This window comes from Pecten maximus, chromosome 11 (genome assembly GCF_902652985.1).
Source record: "Pecten maximus chromosome 11, xPecMax1.1, whole genome shotgun sequence".
NCBI lineage: Eukaryota > Metazoa > Mollusca > Bivalvia > Pectinida > Pectinidae > Pecten > Pecten maximus.
The window spans coordinates 35636907-35654375 of NC_047025.1; the positions used below are offsets into that span (position 1 = coordinate 35636907).

Here is a 17469-nt window from a genome sequence, read left to right on the forward strand (position 1 = left end):
GACCTTCATCCCAACTGATACAGAGTTCTTTACAAAGGATGTTGGAATATCTTTACACATTTTACTTGTGATCTTGAATATTGTTTGTCACATAACAATATTCATGAGGATATAAGTGAAAACTCTAGAAATGATTTCGTTTCAGACCAGTGTCCAACTCGAACGGTATGTGTTTCTCTAGAGATAATCATGTGATGTCATATGTTCATTGTGACACCATAAATCATTTGTGACATCACTATATCGTTCTAACACATGCGTCTTACGATATTTATAACATAGTCTGTTATTTGGTAGAACGGGCAACATTCCTGCCAAGTACGGTCAGGAATCAAACCTGGTGTATTACGGTATTTTGACGCCCATGGTTAATTGACACCAGGATCAAAATACAACTAGAACTGTCGCCAGGATGGCCGACTAATACCCCCGCAATCTGCACGAGTCAATGGTTAATATTTGTGTGAAGTTTCATCGGAATTGGCCCATCGGTTTACAAGGAGTTGTCCGGACAAAATGCGTCTACAGACAGACGGACGGACGGCCAACCTGATTCTAGTATACCCCCCCCCCCCCCCCCCCCCCCCCTAACTTTGTTTCGGGGGTATAATTACATGTATGTTTAAATGACCCTCCCCATGGCAAAGAGACCCCAGGGTCAAAATACCATAATGTTGAAATGACCTTCCCATGGTATAGTGACCGCGGGGTCAAAATATTATTATGGTGAAATGACCTTCCCCATGGTAAATCGACCCCCCCCCCCCATATGAAAGTCACCATATTATGTTGTTTCATGCTGTGTTTTTTTCACCGGGGGTTATTTTACAATGGCCATGGTTTAACCTAGGTGTGAGGTGAGAACAAACTAGATATCCCGCCATCACTCATATGCTGTAATAAACAAGAAAATATATAGAGCAAACTGTCGGTTTCATTTTTTATTTTTTGCAATATCATTCAAACATTCTGCATACAAAATCCTTCTAAAAAACATTAATATCATTCAAAACATGTACATATAGCGCTATACAATAATTTTAACATTTTACTGTAGTTCATGTACAATAATAATGTACAGCTATCAATGACTAGTAGCTTTCATATTTCAAAAACATTTCTTTGATATTTTTGGCAAGAATATTTCCTTAATAATGACCCTTTGAAGCATGCATACCCGTAGCACTACAATGTTGTGAATACAAAACGGTGGGAACACATAAAACCAAAATCAACCTCCAACAAAGCTGTTCTTACAATACGGGTTGATGGAGACGAAAACCATGCATAATTTATATCATTAAATCCAAATAAGATATCTCAGAACTCTTAAAATGTATACAATTTAAAAAGTTATGGACGGAAACAGACTGTTGATTACCAAATATAATCTGAAAATCGTTGATTAGTGTTTTTGCATATGAAGGGCAGTAACTCTTCTATAAAAAACATATTGACAATGGCTACATTCATGATAAAATTTAGTATACTTTAGTAGTCTTTGTATTTTTCAAATCAACTGTAATCAGCTGCATGCCTTTTAACTTGTTTTCCTTGAATTTAAATGCGGAAGCTTTCTGTCTCACACCCATCTAACATAAGAAACATACACGTTTGGTTTCTGAACCTCATATATAAAGCTTACATACATTTGTAAATCTAACCTCATATATATAGTTTAAGTTTTATCTGATAATATAGACTAGCCAGAAATGTAATAAAAGTACAACATGTTACAGATCTATGTTAAACAGATATAAATATGTAAAATGCAATAAAAAAAATGAAAAAGAGCATTTTAACATGAACATTACACTGTCTTGAAGTCATCCTATTAAACATAAAACAAATTTTCTGATGACATGTATAAATACAAATTAAATATAATTGCCGATTTAATATCATTTTAATATCTCTAATATACTTTAGATTTGGCTAAAATACTTTCCATTTCTTAATGTAAATTTTGTAATATTGTAAGTTTTCCTTGATCAGAATAATAGAAATTTTGATGTTCAGAAAGAAACAATAAAAAACAAAATCTAAAAATCCCAAGCATTCACATGTGACCCTGATAATGAGGTTAATCTGCATGGTCTTTCTCCACCACAAGGTTTGGGTCACCGTCCATAATCCCGCAGTCTGTGATGACTGCCTCATTTAATGGCCGATCTAATGTGTCTGTGACCTCGGTTTCAATGGCTCGGACAACGTTCATACCTTCTAATACTTTACCGAACACCACATGCTTACCATCTAGCCAATCTGTCTGAATGAGGGTGATGAAAAACTGAGAACCATTTGTATTTTTACCTGGAATAAAAACGTGTAATTTTGAGGCATACTAAAACATTCATTTAAAGATGCTACATTGCTGACAGTGTATACACTGGTTATACCAGAATGTATAAAATGTCAGTCACAGGCCACAGTAAAAAGTGTATCTAATAAAACCAACAATGAAATATGTAATAAGTGTCCTAAAAATAATCACTCGGAACGTTTAGAAAGTTTTATCTTATTAGTTTGATAGAATTTCTGTGTGGATCACAAACCAATTAGATAGATACAGCATCACTCTGTATAAACCCTACTGGACAAGGGGAAGTAACTCTCATAATGAGATCATCCAACAATGAACAGTGATATGATAATACATACTGTATTCAGAGGAGCCCACTTATTTACATATCGCTTATTTGAATAACCCGCTTATTTGCATAAAATTCTCATGTCCCGATTTTTTTCTTCTTTATCTTTGTTTTTTAATCCCATGTATTTGCATCGACTAAAACACTGACTCCTGCTTATATGCATATAAAAATTCTAAAATATCAAAAAATTTTAATTGATTTTTTGTATATACATATATATATATGGGTCAAGAAAGTAATATTAACGGTAATAATATACACAATATATCTATTATATCCATTATTATTTCATGGACGATAATGCATCAAGTATTTATGTAATATCGTCCACTTGTTCCTATATGCTGTATCCATATAAAATCATTTTGGGACGGCCATTAACACTTCGGCATTCGCATGCATGGGATATTTTCAAATGTCTTGGCTGTTGGTCTCATCCATGGTTGTTATTTCCCCCCGATCAACTACTACCAAATATAATAGTCTTACTGTATCTTTTGTATTTTCTAGCACTGTTTATATATTATGTGATTATATTTGTATTCACTGTGTATTGACAAAGGGGCAGATTGCCTTGAAAATTTGACATTTTTACACGCCCACACTGCTACACCTACTTCTTTGCCCCGTATATATATATATATATATACAACAGCACTGATTTCCTTTTTCCCGATAATAATATGAATGAATAATTTGATCATATAGAATATAAAGATATTTGTCACAAATATTCCACATCAACAGCGGTCCTTGTATGGCTGTTGTGAAAATGTTAAACCCCTAAAAACAATCGTACACATCAACAGTATTATATAATACATAGCATTACATACCAGCATTAGCCATGCTGACCCATCCGGAGCCGTAATGCTTAACGTCAAAGTTCTCATCCTCAAACCTCTCTCCGTAGATACTCCGTCCACCGGTACCATCAGCATTAGTGAAGTCTCCACCTAGGATCAACAACAGTCAATGAGTATTCTTAAGAAAACACAGTATTTACCAATGTTGTCTTCTCCTAATCTGGTGAATTCTAAATTGTATAACCCAGAACATCTTAACAATAATAGATTCATGGATTTCAATAACTGGTCTCCAATTAGACAATTACTCAACTTTCACCAAAACAAAACAGAAAAAAATTACTTGTTTCATAAAATACCTACAAGGTTCCTGTGAAGTATCATTATTGCTAATGAGCAGTAAATAATTTTATGAGCCAATGAGAATGTTCCCAAATTTCAGATTTGAAAAAAAAATACAATTTGAATAATATCACACATGAGCATCATATATAGTACCTTGAATCATGAAGTCTTTGATGACTCTGTGGAATTTGCTTCCCTTCAGTCCATATCCATTGACACCAGAGGAAAGTTGTGAAAAGTTTTCTACTGTTTTGGGGACAACGTCTCCAAACAAACCAATCACTATCCTTCCTACTGGTTCTTCACCAATTCTTATATCAAAGAAAACTTTCTTTGTCACAGTTAAGTCGATTCCCTGAGAAAATAGATTCCATGTAGTATGAATACATTACATATGAAAGCAAAACTAGAATTTAACAATTATCATTTGTTTTGTCTGTAATTTTGCTTTCCATGAAAGTTGATAAAACTTAGTGATTTGTACAACAATAATTTGGTCACATGTGATGATGTGTATAAGCTAAGTCACCTTACAAGCTTGGACCAGTGAGAATTTCCCTTTAGTCTATACTAGGTATTGTTAGGAAGTTTTGTATGAACTCCAGTGCAGGAAAGATTTGTTCATTACTCCATCCAATTACACATGTACAAAAAACATGCTTGCCAACTTTCCTGATGTACTAGGCGAAAACCTTGTGACTTTTATTCTCCCTGTCCTGCCTCTTGATTGTATCAATAAAACAAGTATAAAACTTTTGATTTTGGAAAATGCCACTCGCTCGTCTTGTATAGAGCCCCCAATGCTGTTTGTTAGTTTCACTACATTCAATCACAAATTATCTCCCTTAGTTTTTTTGTTTTTTTTTACTTGGGTGCAAGAACTCTGTTGTTGAGTCAAAAATGTGTCTCACACACTTTTCTGTCTCACACACTTGTCGACTCGATAAGGAATCTAAACAGTTTGCCAGGTACAAAATAAGATAAAGACTTCATTACTTGTGGCATCCTACTTATTTCTGATTCAGCTAGGGAGATTCCCGTTTTCTCATTTCACAGAGTCAAGTGTGTCACCACTATGCCATGGGTCCCAAGGATACTGAGGTTGGGTGGGACAACTCTTGCAGTGACTATATACACTCGGGTATTGTTCAGTAGAAGTTATCAACCACAACTTGGATTACAATATAAGTCAGTGATATATCTTGTTTGCAATAAAATAAAGAAACTTTTTGATTTGATGGTTTCCTCAGGGTCCGACACCAAAATAAAATGTTATATCTGATAACATTTGGGACAGAGGAAACACAATTTTGTATCCACAAACATATAAGTCTTATAGTATCTGTACTGTATCAAATAAGATAACTATTTTATGTTCTAACAAGATGATCATCTGATTGAGCAGAAAGAATCGGTAGTATTTAATATCCACTTGTTTAGAAAAGTTCATGCATGGAACTCATGCGTATAACAATATATACCCTTCCTATGATTCAGAAGCACACACTGGGAGACACGAATGTACTAGTTTTTTCATATTTTCTACTAATTCTGAAATTTTCACCAATTTTACCATAAAAGATCTAATTTAACCCAACCCAGTCCATTTTTTCAGCAACGTATCTAATTATGAATTTTCATGGCTAATTTTCGACGGTCAAAGCTAGTTCTGTGAATCATATCCAATTTAACATGACCACCGTCTAATTCTATCGAGCTATCTAGAAATCATGAACTTTACACTATTTATTTCATGACTATCTAAAAGTTTCCCCGACAGTCTAGAAATGTCCGACAGGGTCTATTTTGTTCTCCACTGACGCTAATTCTGCTCCTCGAATCTAGTATTGACGGAGCAATCCAGTTTTCGTGAAAATCGCCTAATATTAAACGTCATGACGAATATTGCGAGATTCGCCTCGGGCGGTTCTGTCGCGCGGCAATACCAGCACTGCCAGCCGTAGACTACTTTACCTGGACAGCAGCCATCCGTGACCATCGAGTCCCGCGGCTAGCCTCGACTTGGGAGCGCTCAGCCGTGAAGCGGTCCTACCATAATCACCTATACTTACGATGTCGGTACCGACTCAAATGATACAGACGATTCGTTCTTCCACAATTAACAATATTATCGGAAATAAATACACTACATTTAACTAAATTTCATACGTCTAATTTAAAAATTCGTATAATGACAGGAAGGTGGTATAATATATATATAAAGGAGATTTTTGCAATGAAAGTATTGGAGACGAGTTCCTTCATCTATTTATGTTAAAGTGTACCCTGAACGAAAAACTATAATCAAATGTGTTATTCTTTGTAACCACCAAAGAAGAATGTCGAAAACCGCATCAAAATCGGTTGGCCGAGTGCCGAGATATCGCACATCGAAGTACGCGATTTGCACCTGTCGATCGACTGCTAATCAGCGTATCGGTCAGTCACGCTGATTTGGAACTCTTCAGTCTATGACGTCACAGGTTGAACAGAGTGACTGGTATGGTGGCCAGTAGCATAGAGGACAGTGTGAACAGTATCAGTACAAATATGTTCGAATACGATCTGGACATGAGATTTGAGGTTGTTGAATTTGGCGAATATTGCCGACGAGAAGTCGGAATCCAACAATATAAGTTTGAGTTAAAAAAAAAAATAATAACATAGTGAAATTGACTCTGAAAATGACCGCTTGGTTTACACAGACTGGTGTAATAATCGGTCAATCACCAATAAATGTATATTAGTTATGTGTTTACCATTTCTTACTCGTTACCAAAGAAAGCAACACAGCATCAACAAATTAAACTAAAATAATGTGCCATTTCATTCGCAAATTAATATTCAAATAAACATACCAACAATACAACAGTTCTGGATACTCTGGTTTGTGAGAAAAGACGAACACACGTACAGTAAATTCAAGCGTTATATTCTATGCAAAACCCGCTTTAGTCATGAAGGACACTTAATTTAGAAAGTAATATATTATAATCATCATGATCTACAATGTACTAAATCTCTCTCCCGTATGAATACCAGTGTTAAAGTCTACAACAAACTTCTACATATACAGATTTTATCCCTTATTTTACATGTCATGGTCTCAGGGATCAAGGACGATTAAATGCTTGAGAAAGACATAATTTATATACGATCGTTGTCAGTGAAATTATATAAAAGTGATTCGCAACAATTATAATATAATTGATACTTTCTGTACAGGTATAAAGCATAGGTACTTATTAAAACCATTATTTTAGCTCCGTTTTTAATGATAAAACACAAACAATTTATTTCATCGTGACTAATCATAATTAATACTAAAATTTATAAACTCGTAATGATTTTCGTGTATGATTTTGTTTTCCCTCCAAATTTTATGTATTTTTTTGCTTTTATTTTTGTAATTGTGTCATAATTATTAAGTGATCGAGACCCTGGTGGTTTTGCTTTCAATTCGTGTCGCAAGTCATATCTTCACTTAAAAAAGGACTTTTAAAAGATGTATAAACATGTTCGGAGAATTACGAATTCTCAAGTTTGAATTGGTTAGTATACAGCTAAACAATTACCAGGTGTGAAATTACGGTCCACAAGCTCATCACACCTGGCACTGCACCACAGGTGTCCGTGATTTCTGGTGTTCTAATCAGCACACGCCGTGAGTTCACGCGTTTGGTTTCTGTGCACTTCAAAGGAGTTCCGAAAACATGGTTTTACAGGTTGTTTGTACATAAATTGAGCTTGAATTTTATTAAGGATTGCGTTTATACTATAGGGAATACATTTTGTTGAAATCAAACACATTATTTTTGGAATTCAGTGAGTTTCGTTTTCTATACAAACGAATAAAAAATCATATCTCAAACGTTTGTCTATAGAATAATTAACCTAAATTACCTCATTCATATATGTACCCATGATGTTGAAATTTACTCTATGAATCTTGTCTGGGAGTTACTGAGCTTTCATGGACACGTTTTATCAATTGCGGACAATTACCCAAAAATCACAAATAACGGTATAATTTCTGTTTTGGCTAATAAAAAAAACCCAAAATGATCAGCATTTATTTCACATCTTGAATGAATTGCATTTTAAACTTGTGTTACTAGAAGTATTATAACCGAAATCAATACTGGTACATGTGTATGTAACAAGCCTGTCATGCCCCCATAATAAAGGCTATATGATGTAAGTCATTATAAACGGCCGGTTATTCAAATGTCATACATGTTACAACGACCCGTTAAAAAAAAAAATATGAATAAAATATTTTAATATAAATGTTATATACGACCTGTTATAATAGAAAATAGGTAAGATGATACACGCTGTATTTGGCCCGTTATAATAGAAAATTAGTAAGATGTTACATGTTGTGTATGGCTCGTTATGAGAGAAAATTAGTGAGATGCTACATGTTATATATGGCACCGTTTAAAAAGAAAGTTATATGTCCCTGGTTTCGGTAGCACTTGTTATTAACTAATTCACAAATATAACTCAGAGACTTTATTCAGCACTTTCCTTTTTTTTTGTCTTATTCGCATTAATTACAGGCACGTGTTCACGTTTGTTTCTATATATTTCCTATATGGCGGCTCCGATCGTGTTCAACCTGTGACGTCACAGGTCAGAGGTCACCAACACGAGGTATTCGGCTTTGGGCTTCAGGTGTGTTTTCGAGAAAAATCACAATTACTCGGAAATGGGTCGGCCGATTTTGATGCGGTTTTCTGCATTCTTGTTTATTAATCAATACCAATAACATATTAAAATGTAATTTTTCATTCAGGGTACACTTTAACATATTGAAATGAAAATTATTCGTTCAAAATGCATCCCACAGTATTACTGTATTAACCCAAGTATTCATAAAATGAGAGGTCTAATATCTATATGTCATACATGCAATTACTGAGGGTTTATGTCCCTGTTGTAAACCTATATTATATTACCTAGCAGGAGCTTGATTATCAAAAGGGGAACGATTAAGGAATGAGCATGAAAGGACAATGATAAGATGAAGGAGCGTGCAAACGTAGTTAGTTTGTTCTAGGCAGATATTATGTTATTGTGTGTAAATCAAATATTTTTGTTAGACATAAATTCATTTTTGTATAATTATCTGTATTCCTTTCACTTTCTCTCTTTAGTCTTCCTTTCTAATTTGTCAATCGTAAAATTAATGTAAATGTCCATTGTTTGTGTCACATTGTTGTAAAAATGTTTGGAGGAGGGGGCTTTAATAAGTTGTATAACTTCTGCCCAATCCTCATGCCTACATTTGAAGCAATAAAAATATGTTTAAAAAAAAAAAAAAACTATATTTGCTTGTATATTTAGGTAAATTACATTTTTACTTTATACATGATTCCAACAAGGAATATGTAAGAAAACATATTTAAATATCTTGCATTTCTATAGCAAGTTTGCCTAAATTGTCTTATTATTTAGAAACAGAACTAATGGAATCCCTATGATGTCGCACACATCGCTCGGCGACTCTCATCAGGCAGAACGTTTATCATTTGTTGACCATTCAGTGTACAGTGGACCCGCGATAATCCGGACGCCGATAGTCCGGAAAACTCGCAGTCCGGACGGAAATGCACGGGAACGGATTTCCGTAACGTTATTTGTACTCACCAGTCAGGAAATTCGGATTCCTATTCTGGAAGCCCATTTTGGGAACGGAACGTACTTTTCATTAGTAAATTTCCCGCAATAATCCGGACGATTTTTTCACCACGAGGAGAAAAAATGTCGGAGCAAGTCACACGTGTCGACAGCTGTACACAGACTATTGCTTGACACTGTGCGTAGTCATAGTGACCGCTGCCAGGTCATAGCCCCGGGTGTTTACCTGTGTTACAAAGTGTAACTTTTGTTTTTATAACGGTACATTACTTTTTCTCTACGACCTTTTTAAACTTTACAGTATTAAAGGATTTTATAGTATAGCCTGGTCTTGCTTTTATGAACTTGACGTACAATATCTATTATAGTTATTTTACAGACGGCAACTTTTATAGGAACACATATTGCTATTTCGTAATTAGCAAGAATTTACGCACAAACATACAGTACGTGATACCATAATTAATCAATCTCAAATACATGTAATAAATTTATGATCGGTAATTAACATCATGAACACTTGTATTGGGTAAACACGGATATCGGCTTTGTAACACCGTTACGTGAAACGACGACTCATTGAAAGATGCACGTTATTAATTACATACACATTTACGTATTAAGCAGTGATCACAAGAACTGGGTTGATTACACACAAATTAGTCAATAGTCGTATGATACTTAATTAAGCGTCACATTGTTAAGTTAATACGGGTTCAATAATTATCGGACTTCTTCGGTAGTTCTCGCTGGTGTAGCGTACTTTTAGATACATAGCTTGGGGTTTCTGGTACGTAAAAATCATAAAAAAACATGGACTGATGGTAAGTTGTAAAATCCGGGTCTTTTATTTAAGGTATTTAACGTTTGTAATTTCTACTTGTTTGTGAACCTCCGGGACGTGACACATGTGTGGTGTTTGTAGGACACATATGCCCGCTATAAATAAAACAACTTTCACTTTACATGTTCTTTTAAAAACAAAGTTTATTTTTTACTTTCTACAAAAGAAATCAAAAATCATATCAGAAACATAAGTATATTTATTGTTAAAAAGTCTGACAATTAGACGTGTTTATGAAACGTCCCGGATTGTATGTAATCAAGGGAGATAACTCTTACACGACAATTTTTTTGACCTGGTAGACGAAATTCGGCAGTCCGGAAAACTCGTAATCCGGACGGTTTGGACTGGGAACGAAGGTGTTCGGATTATCGAGGGTCCACTGTACATCACAAGTTTGAATACAAACGTTTGATTCACGGTATCGGAGACATATGACATATCTGACGGTATTATTAAGATGAACGTGTTTTTGATAATATCAATATAATTGTGCATGTACATTTTTGTATGTGTATATGTATTTAGTGAAAATATTCTATTGTTCTGTGTAGGGGGGGGGGGGGGGGGGGGGATCATATGTATAAATATGTGTAGGTTATTTTCGAATCCCATGAGATCCAAATTGTACATAATATGTATATATCTAACCCGTACTCCACTTTGTGTTTGTATTTCTGTTATATATACCAGAGACATATATACAGAGAGATTAGTAACATCGCTATTTCCCCGTACAGATAGTGGCTCCCTTTATTCGTGACCACTCAAGCATATCCCTTATCGAGAGCGTCCTGTCTCCTATCAAACACACGCGAGCGCAGGTAAATCGGGCTATGCGCATGTGTGTATCGTAGTATTGGAACTTATTCGACATGTTCTGGTTAATCCGCCATTACGTCAGACCAAAACATCGTCATTTTAAATACACACAGAAAGCACATCGTTTTACTTTGGCCACTACAAAAGTTACCACATTAACCAAAAACTGTCATACTTATGGGATATAGTCTTATTGATCATGCACATTGTTGCCATTTATCCGTATTTTCTAAAATCCATTGGGTCCTATTCGACATGTCCAAGTTTGTAAATAGCCGCCATTACGTCAGACCAAAACATCGTCAATTTTAAACGCACACAAAAAGCACATCGTTTTATTTTGGCCACTACACAAGTTACCACATTAACCAAAAACTATCAAACTTATGGGATATAGTCTTATTGATCATGCATATTGTTGTCATTTATCCGTATTTTCTAAAATCCATTGGGTCCTATTCGACATGTCCAAGTTTGTAAATAGCCGCCATTACGTCAGACCAAAACATCGTCAATTTTAAACGTACACAAAAAGCACATCGTTTTATTTAGGCCACTACAAAAGTTACCACATTAACCAAAAACTATCATACTTATGGGATATAGTCTTATTGATCATGCATATTGTTGTCATTTATCCGTATTTTCGAAAATCCATTGGGTCCTATTCGACATGTCCAAGTTTGTAATTGAGCCGCCATTACGTCAGACCAAAACATCGTCAATTTTAAACGAACACAAAAAGCACATCGTTTTATTTAGGCCACTACAAAAGTTACCACATTAACCAAAAACTATCATACTTATGGGATATAGTCTTATTGATCATGCACATTGTTGTCATTTATCCGTATTTTCGAAAATCCATTGGGTCCTATTCGACATGTCCAAGTTTGTAATTAAGCCGCCATTACGTCCGACCAAAACATCGTCAATTTTAAACGCACACAGAAAGCACATCGTTTTACTTTGGCCACTACAAAAGTTACCACATTAACCAAAAACTGTCATACTTATGGGATATAGTCTTATTGATCATGCACATTGTTGCCATTTATCCGTATTTTCTAAAATCCATTGGGTCCTATTCGACATGTCCAAGTTTGTAAATAGCCGCCATTACGTCAGACCAAAACATCGTCAATTTTAAACGTACACAAAAAGCACATCGTTTTATTTAGGCCACTACAAAAGTTACCACATTAACCAAAAACTATCATACTTATGGGATATAGTCTTATTGATCATGCATATTGTTGTCATTTATCCGTATTTTCGAAAATCCATTGGGTCCTATTCGACATGTCCAAGTTTGTAATTAAGCCGCCATTACGTCAGACCAAAACATCGTCAATTTTAAACGAACACAAAAAGCACATCGTTTTATTTAGGCCACTACAAAAGTTACCACATTAACCAAAAACTATCATACTTATGGGATATAGTCTTATTGATCATGCACATTGTTGTCATTTATCCGTATTTTCGAAAATCCATTGGGTCCTATTCGACATGTCCAAGTTTGTAATTAAGCCGCCATTACGTCCGACCAAAACATCGTCAATTTTAAACGCACACAAAAAGCACATTGTTTTATCTAGGCCACTACAAAAGTTACCACATTAACCAAAAACTATCATACTTATGGAATGTGGTCTTGATTATCATGCACATTGTTGTCATTTATCCGTATTCTCGAAAACCCCATAGGGACTTTTCGAAAATTGGAGATTCCCGCCGATCTTTCCTGCGTTGTGCTTGACTTTCATACTCAAAATACAAACACTTGGACAGCAAATTGTGATATATTTCATATTGATGACACTTCTGCACTTTGATATTAATAAAATTAAAGCACATAATTGGATCTTGGTGATGATTTCAAATAGAAATTATCGATAATTATGTGTCTGGTTTTCAAGTTTTCTCCAATATGGCGTCTAGTGAAGACTGAACCGAGTGACCGCAAAGGATTGTGGGAAGGTCAGGGGCCACTATGTAAACACAAGGGCAAATAGAGAGCTGCCAATCTCTCTGTATATATGTCTCTGTATATACCAATACAGCTGACCCGCTAAATCTGGACGCCGATAGTCCGTAAAACTCACAATCCCGACGGAAATGTCGGGGAACGAATTTCCGTAACGTTATATTTGTACTCACAAGTCCGGAAGTTCTGATTCCGAATCCGGAGCTCCATATCGGAAACGAAATGTTAGTTAAGTAAAATTCCAGCAGTAATCCGGACGTTTTTCTCATCACATAGATAAAAAGTCTGAGTTGGTCACCCGTGTCGACAGGTGAACAGGTAGTAGATCGCGGTCGCTTGACACACAGAGTAGTCATAGCAACCGCTGCGAGATCTTAGCCCCCGGCATTAACCCGTACAATTTAGTTTTTGTAACGGTACCTTGGTTTTCTATACAGCGATCGAATCAATTAAAGGATTATAGACCGGTCTTTTTTTGTTTAAAATGTTTATTCAATTCAATCCTTACGACTTATAAGCATGCTGAAAATGACAGAATACAATTCTTTATCTTCACTATTTTTAAAATGCAATTTAACGAAAGATAGACAGCATCAATATACAATGTAATGACGATACAGATGTTATGACATTTCTGAGCGGTAATATCGAATGAATGAGTGGTGTGTGGAGTATACAATAGTGTAGTCATATTGCAAACATAGAAACTGATAAGAGTGAAAACAAAAACAGCTAATTCAGGCGATATATAGAACGTGCTGTAAAACACAATTTCAAATTCTCTGATATCAATATATGTTATTCCGAAGTTAGCACGTACGAATCCATAAAGCTATATAGGATTATCACTGATCATATATAAGGAAAGAATATCTTTAATAACACGAAACGTTTTATCAAATTTCAAATTCTTTATTGACTTTAGGCCATACGGCCCATAAGTACATATTATAAACATATTATTATTATTATCAGGTGTTTCACAAATTGAATTAAAAACATCGGCTTGGAACGACGACGCTTTGCTGATAATACTACTGATAAACCGTAAGGTTTAAAGTAATAAATGAATTGAATTGAATTGAAAGATTTTATTATATAACACAGTTGTTTTCTTTATGTCAAACGTAAGACATGATAGTTCAACACATGTTTGATTCATAATGACTATACTGGTCACACTATACACAACAAAATATGCACAGAGAAGTCGGTTTCAACATGTTACATGAAATGCATACATATTATACCCTCGGCGTATTTATAAATGTATGGATAATAAAAAACAGTTCAATATTCAGTAAGAAACATCTATAGAATATCGGAGACACTATATAGGATTTATAGTTTAGTTGTTTTTCTATATCTCATCAGAGACTTGTATATCACAAGTCTCTAATCTCATCGATGTGATACATACAGTTTCAAATTTTCTTATTAGTAAGCTTGTATATATTAGAGCTCGGATAGTGTAACCCATTGCTAATTACAATATTCCTCTATATTTAACCAGGGACGTATATAGTGGATATATAGGTCTCTGATGCAGGCATCTGTTCCAAAGAAGATGTACTTAGAGGTTCGGCAAATAACAAAAATGTTGATACCCGACAATAAACGTAAAAGATAACGTTTGTACCTTCGAAGTCTTATATTGTAGGACTAATATACTTGTCTTGTTAAATACAGAACCAGCTTATAGTTCATCCCAAAAAGGGGGCGGGGATTTACCTGTGCTCTCGCCTAAGGTAGGAAGCCAACCAGCAGGTTCAATTTAGAAATGCCCCAGGCCTTGTAATCAACAACTGTCCAGGTGTCCTTGTGAAGTGGATGACAAGAGGTTTTCGATACAATATTCTTTCTTTTATTAATACAATACAATACAAAATATTTTATTAACGTGTCACGTGTCAATATTACAGATATATAAAATACAGTAGAAGTCATAAAAACTTTACAAGTTGCATTAAAATTATATTCACATCCAGACTTATGAGACACAATATAGTAAAAAGTTCTGTTAAATATAGGTAAAACAGGATCTTCTGCGATACATCAGATAGAGTGAAGAAGCTAAAATAGGCTGAAGATCATCACTTGTCATAAGATAATGAAATTGTTCATATGGGTTTAATTCTAAAAAGTTTGGACAATAATTGCTTGCTTCACTAAATAAAATTCGCCTAATATCTGAATAAAACTCACAGTCAATTAAAAAATGGCGCTCGTCTTCTACTAATCCTGACTGACATAAAATACATTTCCTCTCATGTAATGCTAAGGGAGGACGAGAATACCGGCCTGTCTCTATTTTCAATTTCAAATTATCACAACGGAACTTGGCTAACGTTTGCCTATGCTTAAAATTTACAACAGTATATATATATGATTCTTGGGTAAAAACAGATTTAAACGTACGGTAAGTACGCAACTTAATCGTTTATTGATACAAAATTTGCCTCAATTGAATAACAATAAATATGTAATAGTCGTATTGTGAATGTAATACTTTTATTTTTTCAGGTGTCTTATGATATTGATGTACATGCAGCACATTTAATGAAAATTTAACTGGAACAATCTGCAAAAAAAGTGAATGTATCGTATGTGATATCAGAAATATAGATATACATCATGTGATATACATAATGTATGTATCTTATCGTGTATGTATCGCATATTTATAGCTTGAACACTTAATTCGAGTTGGTACCGACACCGTATAGGTGATTATGGTAGGACCGCTTCACGGCTGAGCGCTCCCAAGTCGAGGCTAGCCGCGGGACTCGATGGTCACGGATGGCTGCTGTCCAGGTAAAGTAGTCTACGGCTGGCAGTGCTGGTATTGCCGCGTGACAGAACCGCCCGAGGCGAATCTCGCAATATTCGTCATGACGTTTAATATTAGGCGATTTTCACGAAAACTGGATTGCTCCGTCAATACTAGATTCGAGGAGCAGAATTAGCGTCAGTGGAGAACAAAATAGATCCTGTCGGACATTTCTAGACTGTCGGGGAAACTTTTAGATAGTCATGAAATAAATAGTGTAAAGTTCATGATTTCTAGATAGCTCGATAGAATTAGACGGTGGTCATGTTAAATTGGATATGATTCACAGAACTAGCTTTGACCGTCGAAAATTAGCCATGAAAATTCATAATTAGATACGATGCTGAAAAAATGGACTGGGTTGGGTTAAATTAGATCTTTTTTGGTAAAATTGGTGAAAATTTCAGAATTAGTAGAAAATATGAAAAAACTAGTACATTCGTGTCTCCCAGTGACACTATCAACCATCCTACATCAGATCTAGACATGGTGTCAGGGCTACTGTAGAGGAAACTCGGGCTGACTGAGTAGGCCTACCCTTCAGTGAGTGGCCTCGGTTTCTAATCACTGCAAGCGACCAACAGTTATATAAGTTAATCATTTAGTTTACCTGTACATAAGGAATTAGCGATAACAGCGCAAAAGCGAACAGTTGTAAAACTTCCATTTTAGGGGTCTTTTTCCAGTCTCAGCAACCGGTATCGTGAGCCACGTATCGATTTAACACAAAGTAGAATGTTATTTGCTATCATTGTCGTAAAAGACCGAGTCGAAACTAAATACATGGAATGATATGATGTAAATGCTAAATTGCTGTATACTTACTGTGGACCGTTATTGGTAATGGAATAAATATGTTATTGTGCGAATGAATATTTTCTTTTTCTATTTTGATGAAAACATTAAACACAGAGAAGTCTATTCATATTTCACTTTGAGATCACCAAAAATGACAGTTCAAGGGACACAACTCGTAATTAACATCCGTTAATTCTGATAAAGATTGCTTCCCGCGTATTTACGCTCAATTTTTGTTCCCGTGAAAATATCCAACAAATTCTATTTTCCTGGATTTCAAGTTATGAGCTGCATTAATACAATAACATTGCATTTTCCTTCTGAGACTTTCTAATGAACTGTCCAAAAATATTAGGAACAACAATAATCTGACAATGGAAGATCGTGTTTTCCTTTGAACTAATCAAATCTTCTTTCACATTTTGTTTTATTGTTGATCTTGTCCATCTCGATATTGTAAATTTCAATTAGAGGGAGATGGTTAAACATAAGTTTTTTTCAGTTTGTTACCATATTCTGTTCAGTCTTGAAGCGATGTTTGTTGTATTTTGTCTTGTCTGTATGAAATGAAATCAAGTGTTTATGCTAAATCTATTTAATTGACAGGCGCCAAAAAGTAATTAAGAATAATTCTTATCCACATATAAGTTTGAATTTAGCAGGGTTCCACAAGGTTCCATTCTTGGTTCAATCTTGTTTTTAATTTACACCATGATATTGCTGATGTCCTTGAC

At 35.0% G+C, this 17469-nt stretch overlaps 1 protein-coding gene across 1 annotated transcript; it reads right to left on the reverse strand.

The window, feature by feature from the left end:
- Positions 1-921: 921 nt before the first annotated feature.
- LOC117338174 (peptidyl-prolyl cis-trans isomerase B-like) lies at positions 922-16680 on the reverse strand. Its single transcript, XM_033899402.1, has 4 exons — positions 16548-16680; positions 3959-4160; positions 3491-3610; positions 922-2313 (listed from the first exon to the last, which is right to left on the reverse strand). Exons 1-4 carry the CDS (start codon positions 16602-16604, stop codon positions 2084-2086), a joined length of 609 nt encoding a protein of 202 aa, XP_033755293.1. The 5' UTR covers positions 16605-16680; the 3' UTR covers positions 922-2083.
- Positions 16681-17469: the final 789 nt, after the last annotated feature.

What these genes read in the sequence shown, in the direction of transcription:
- LOC117338174 (XM_033899402.1), bottom strand. Translation starts at nt 16,604, where the DNA reads ATGGAAGTTTTACAACTGTTCGCTTTTGCGCTGTTATCGCTAATTCCT. An exon ending in CGCTAATTCCTTATGTACAG is followed by an intron (nt 4,161 to 16,547) that starts GTAAACTAAATG and finishes CTATTTTCTCAG; the next exon opens with GGAATCGACTTAACTGTGAC. An exon ending in GGTCAGCATGGCTAATGCTG is followed by an intron (nt 2,314 to 3,490) that starts GTATGTAATGCT and finishes TTTTTATTCCAG; the next exon opens with GTAAAAATACAAATGGTTCT.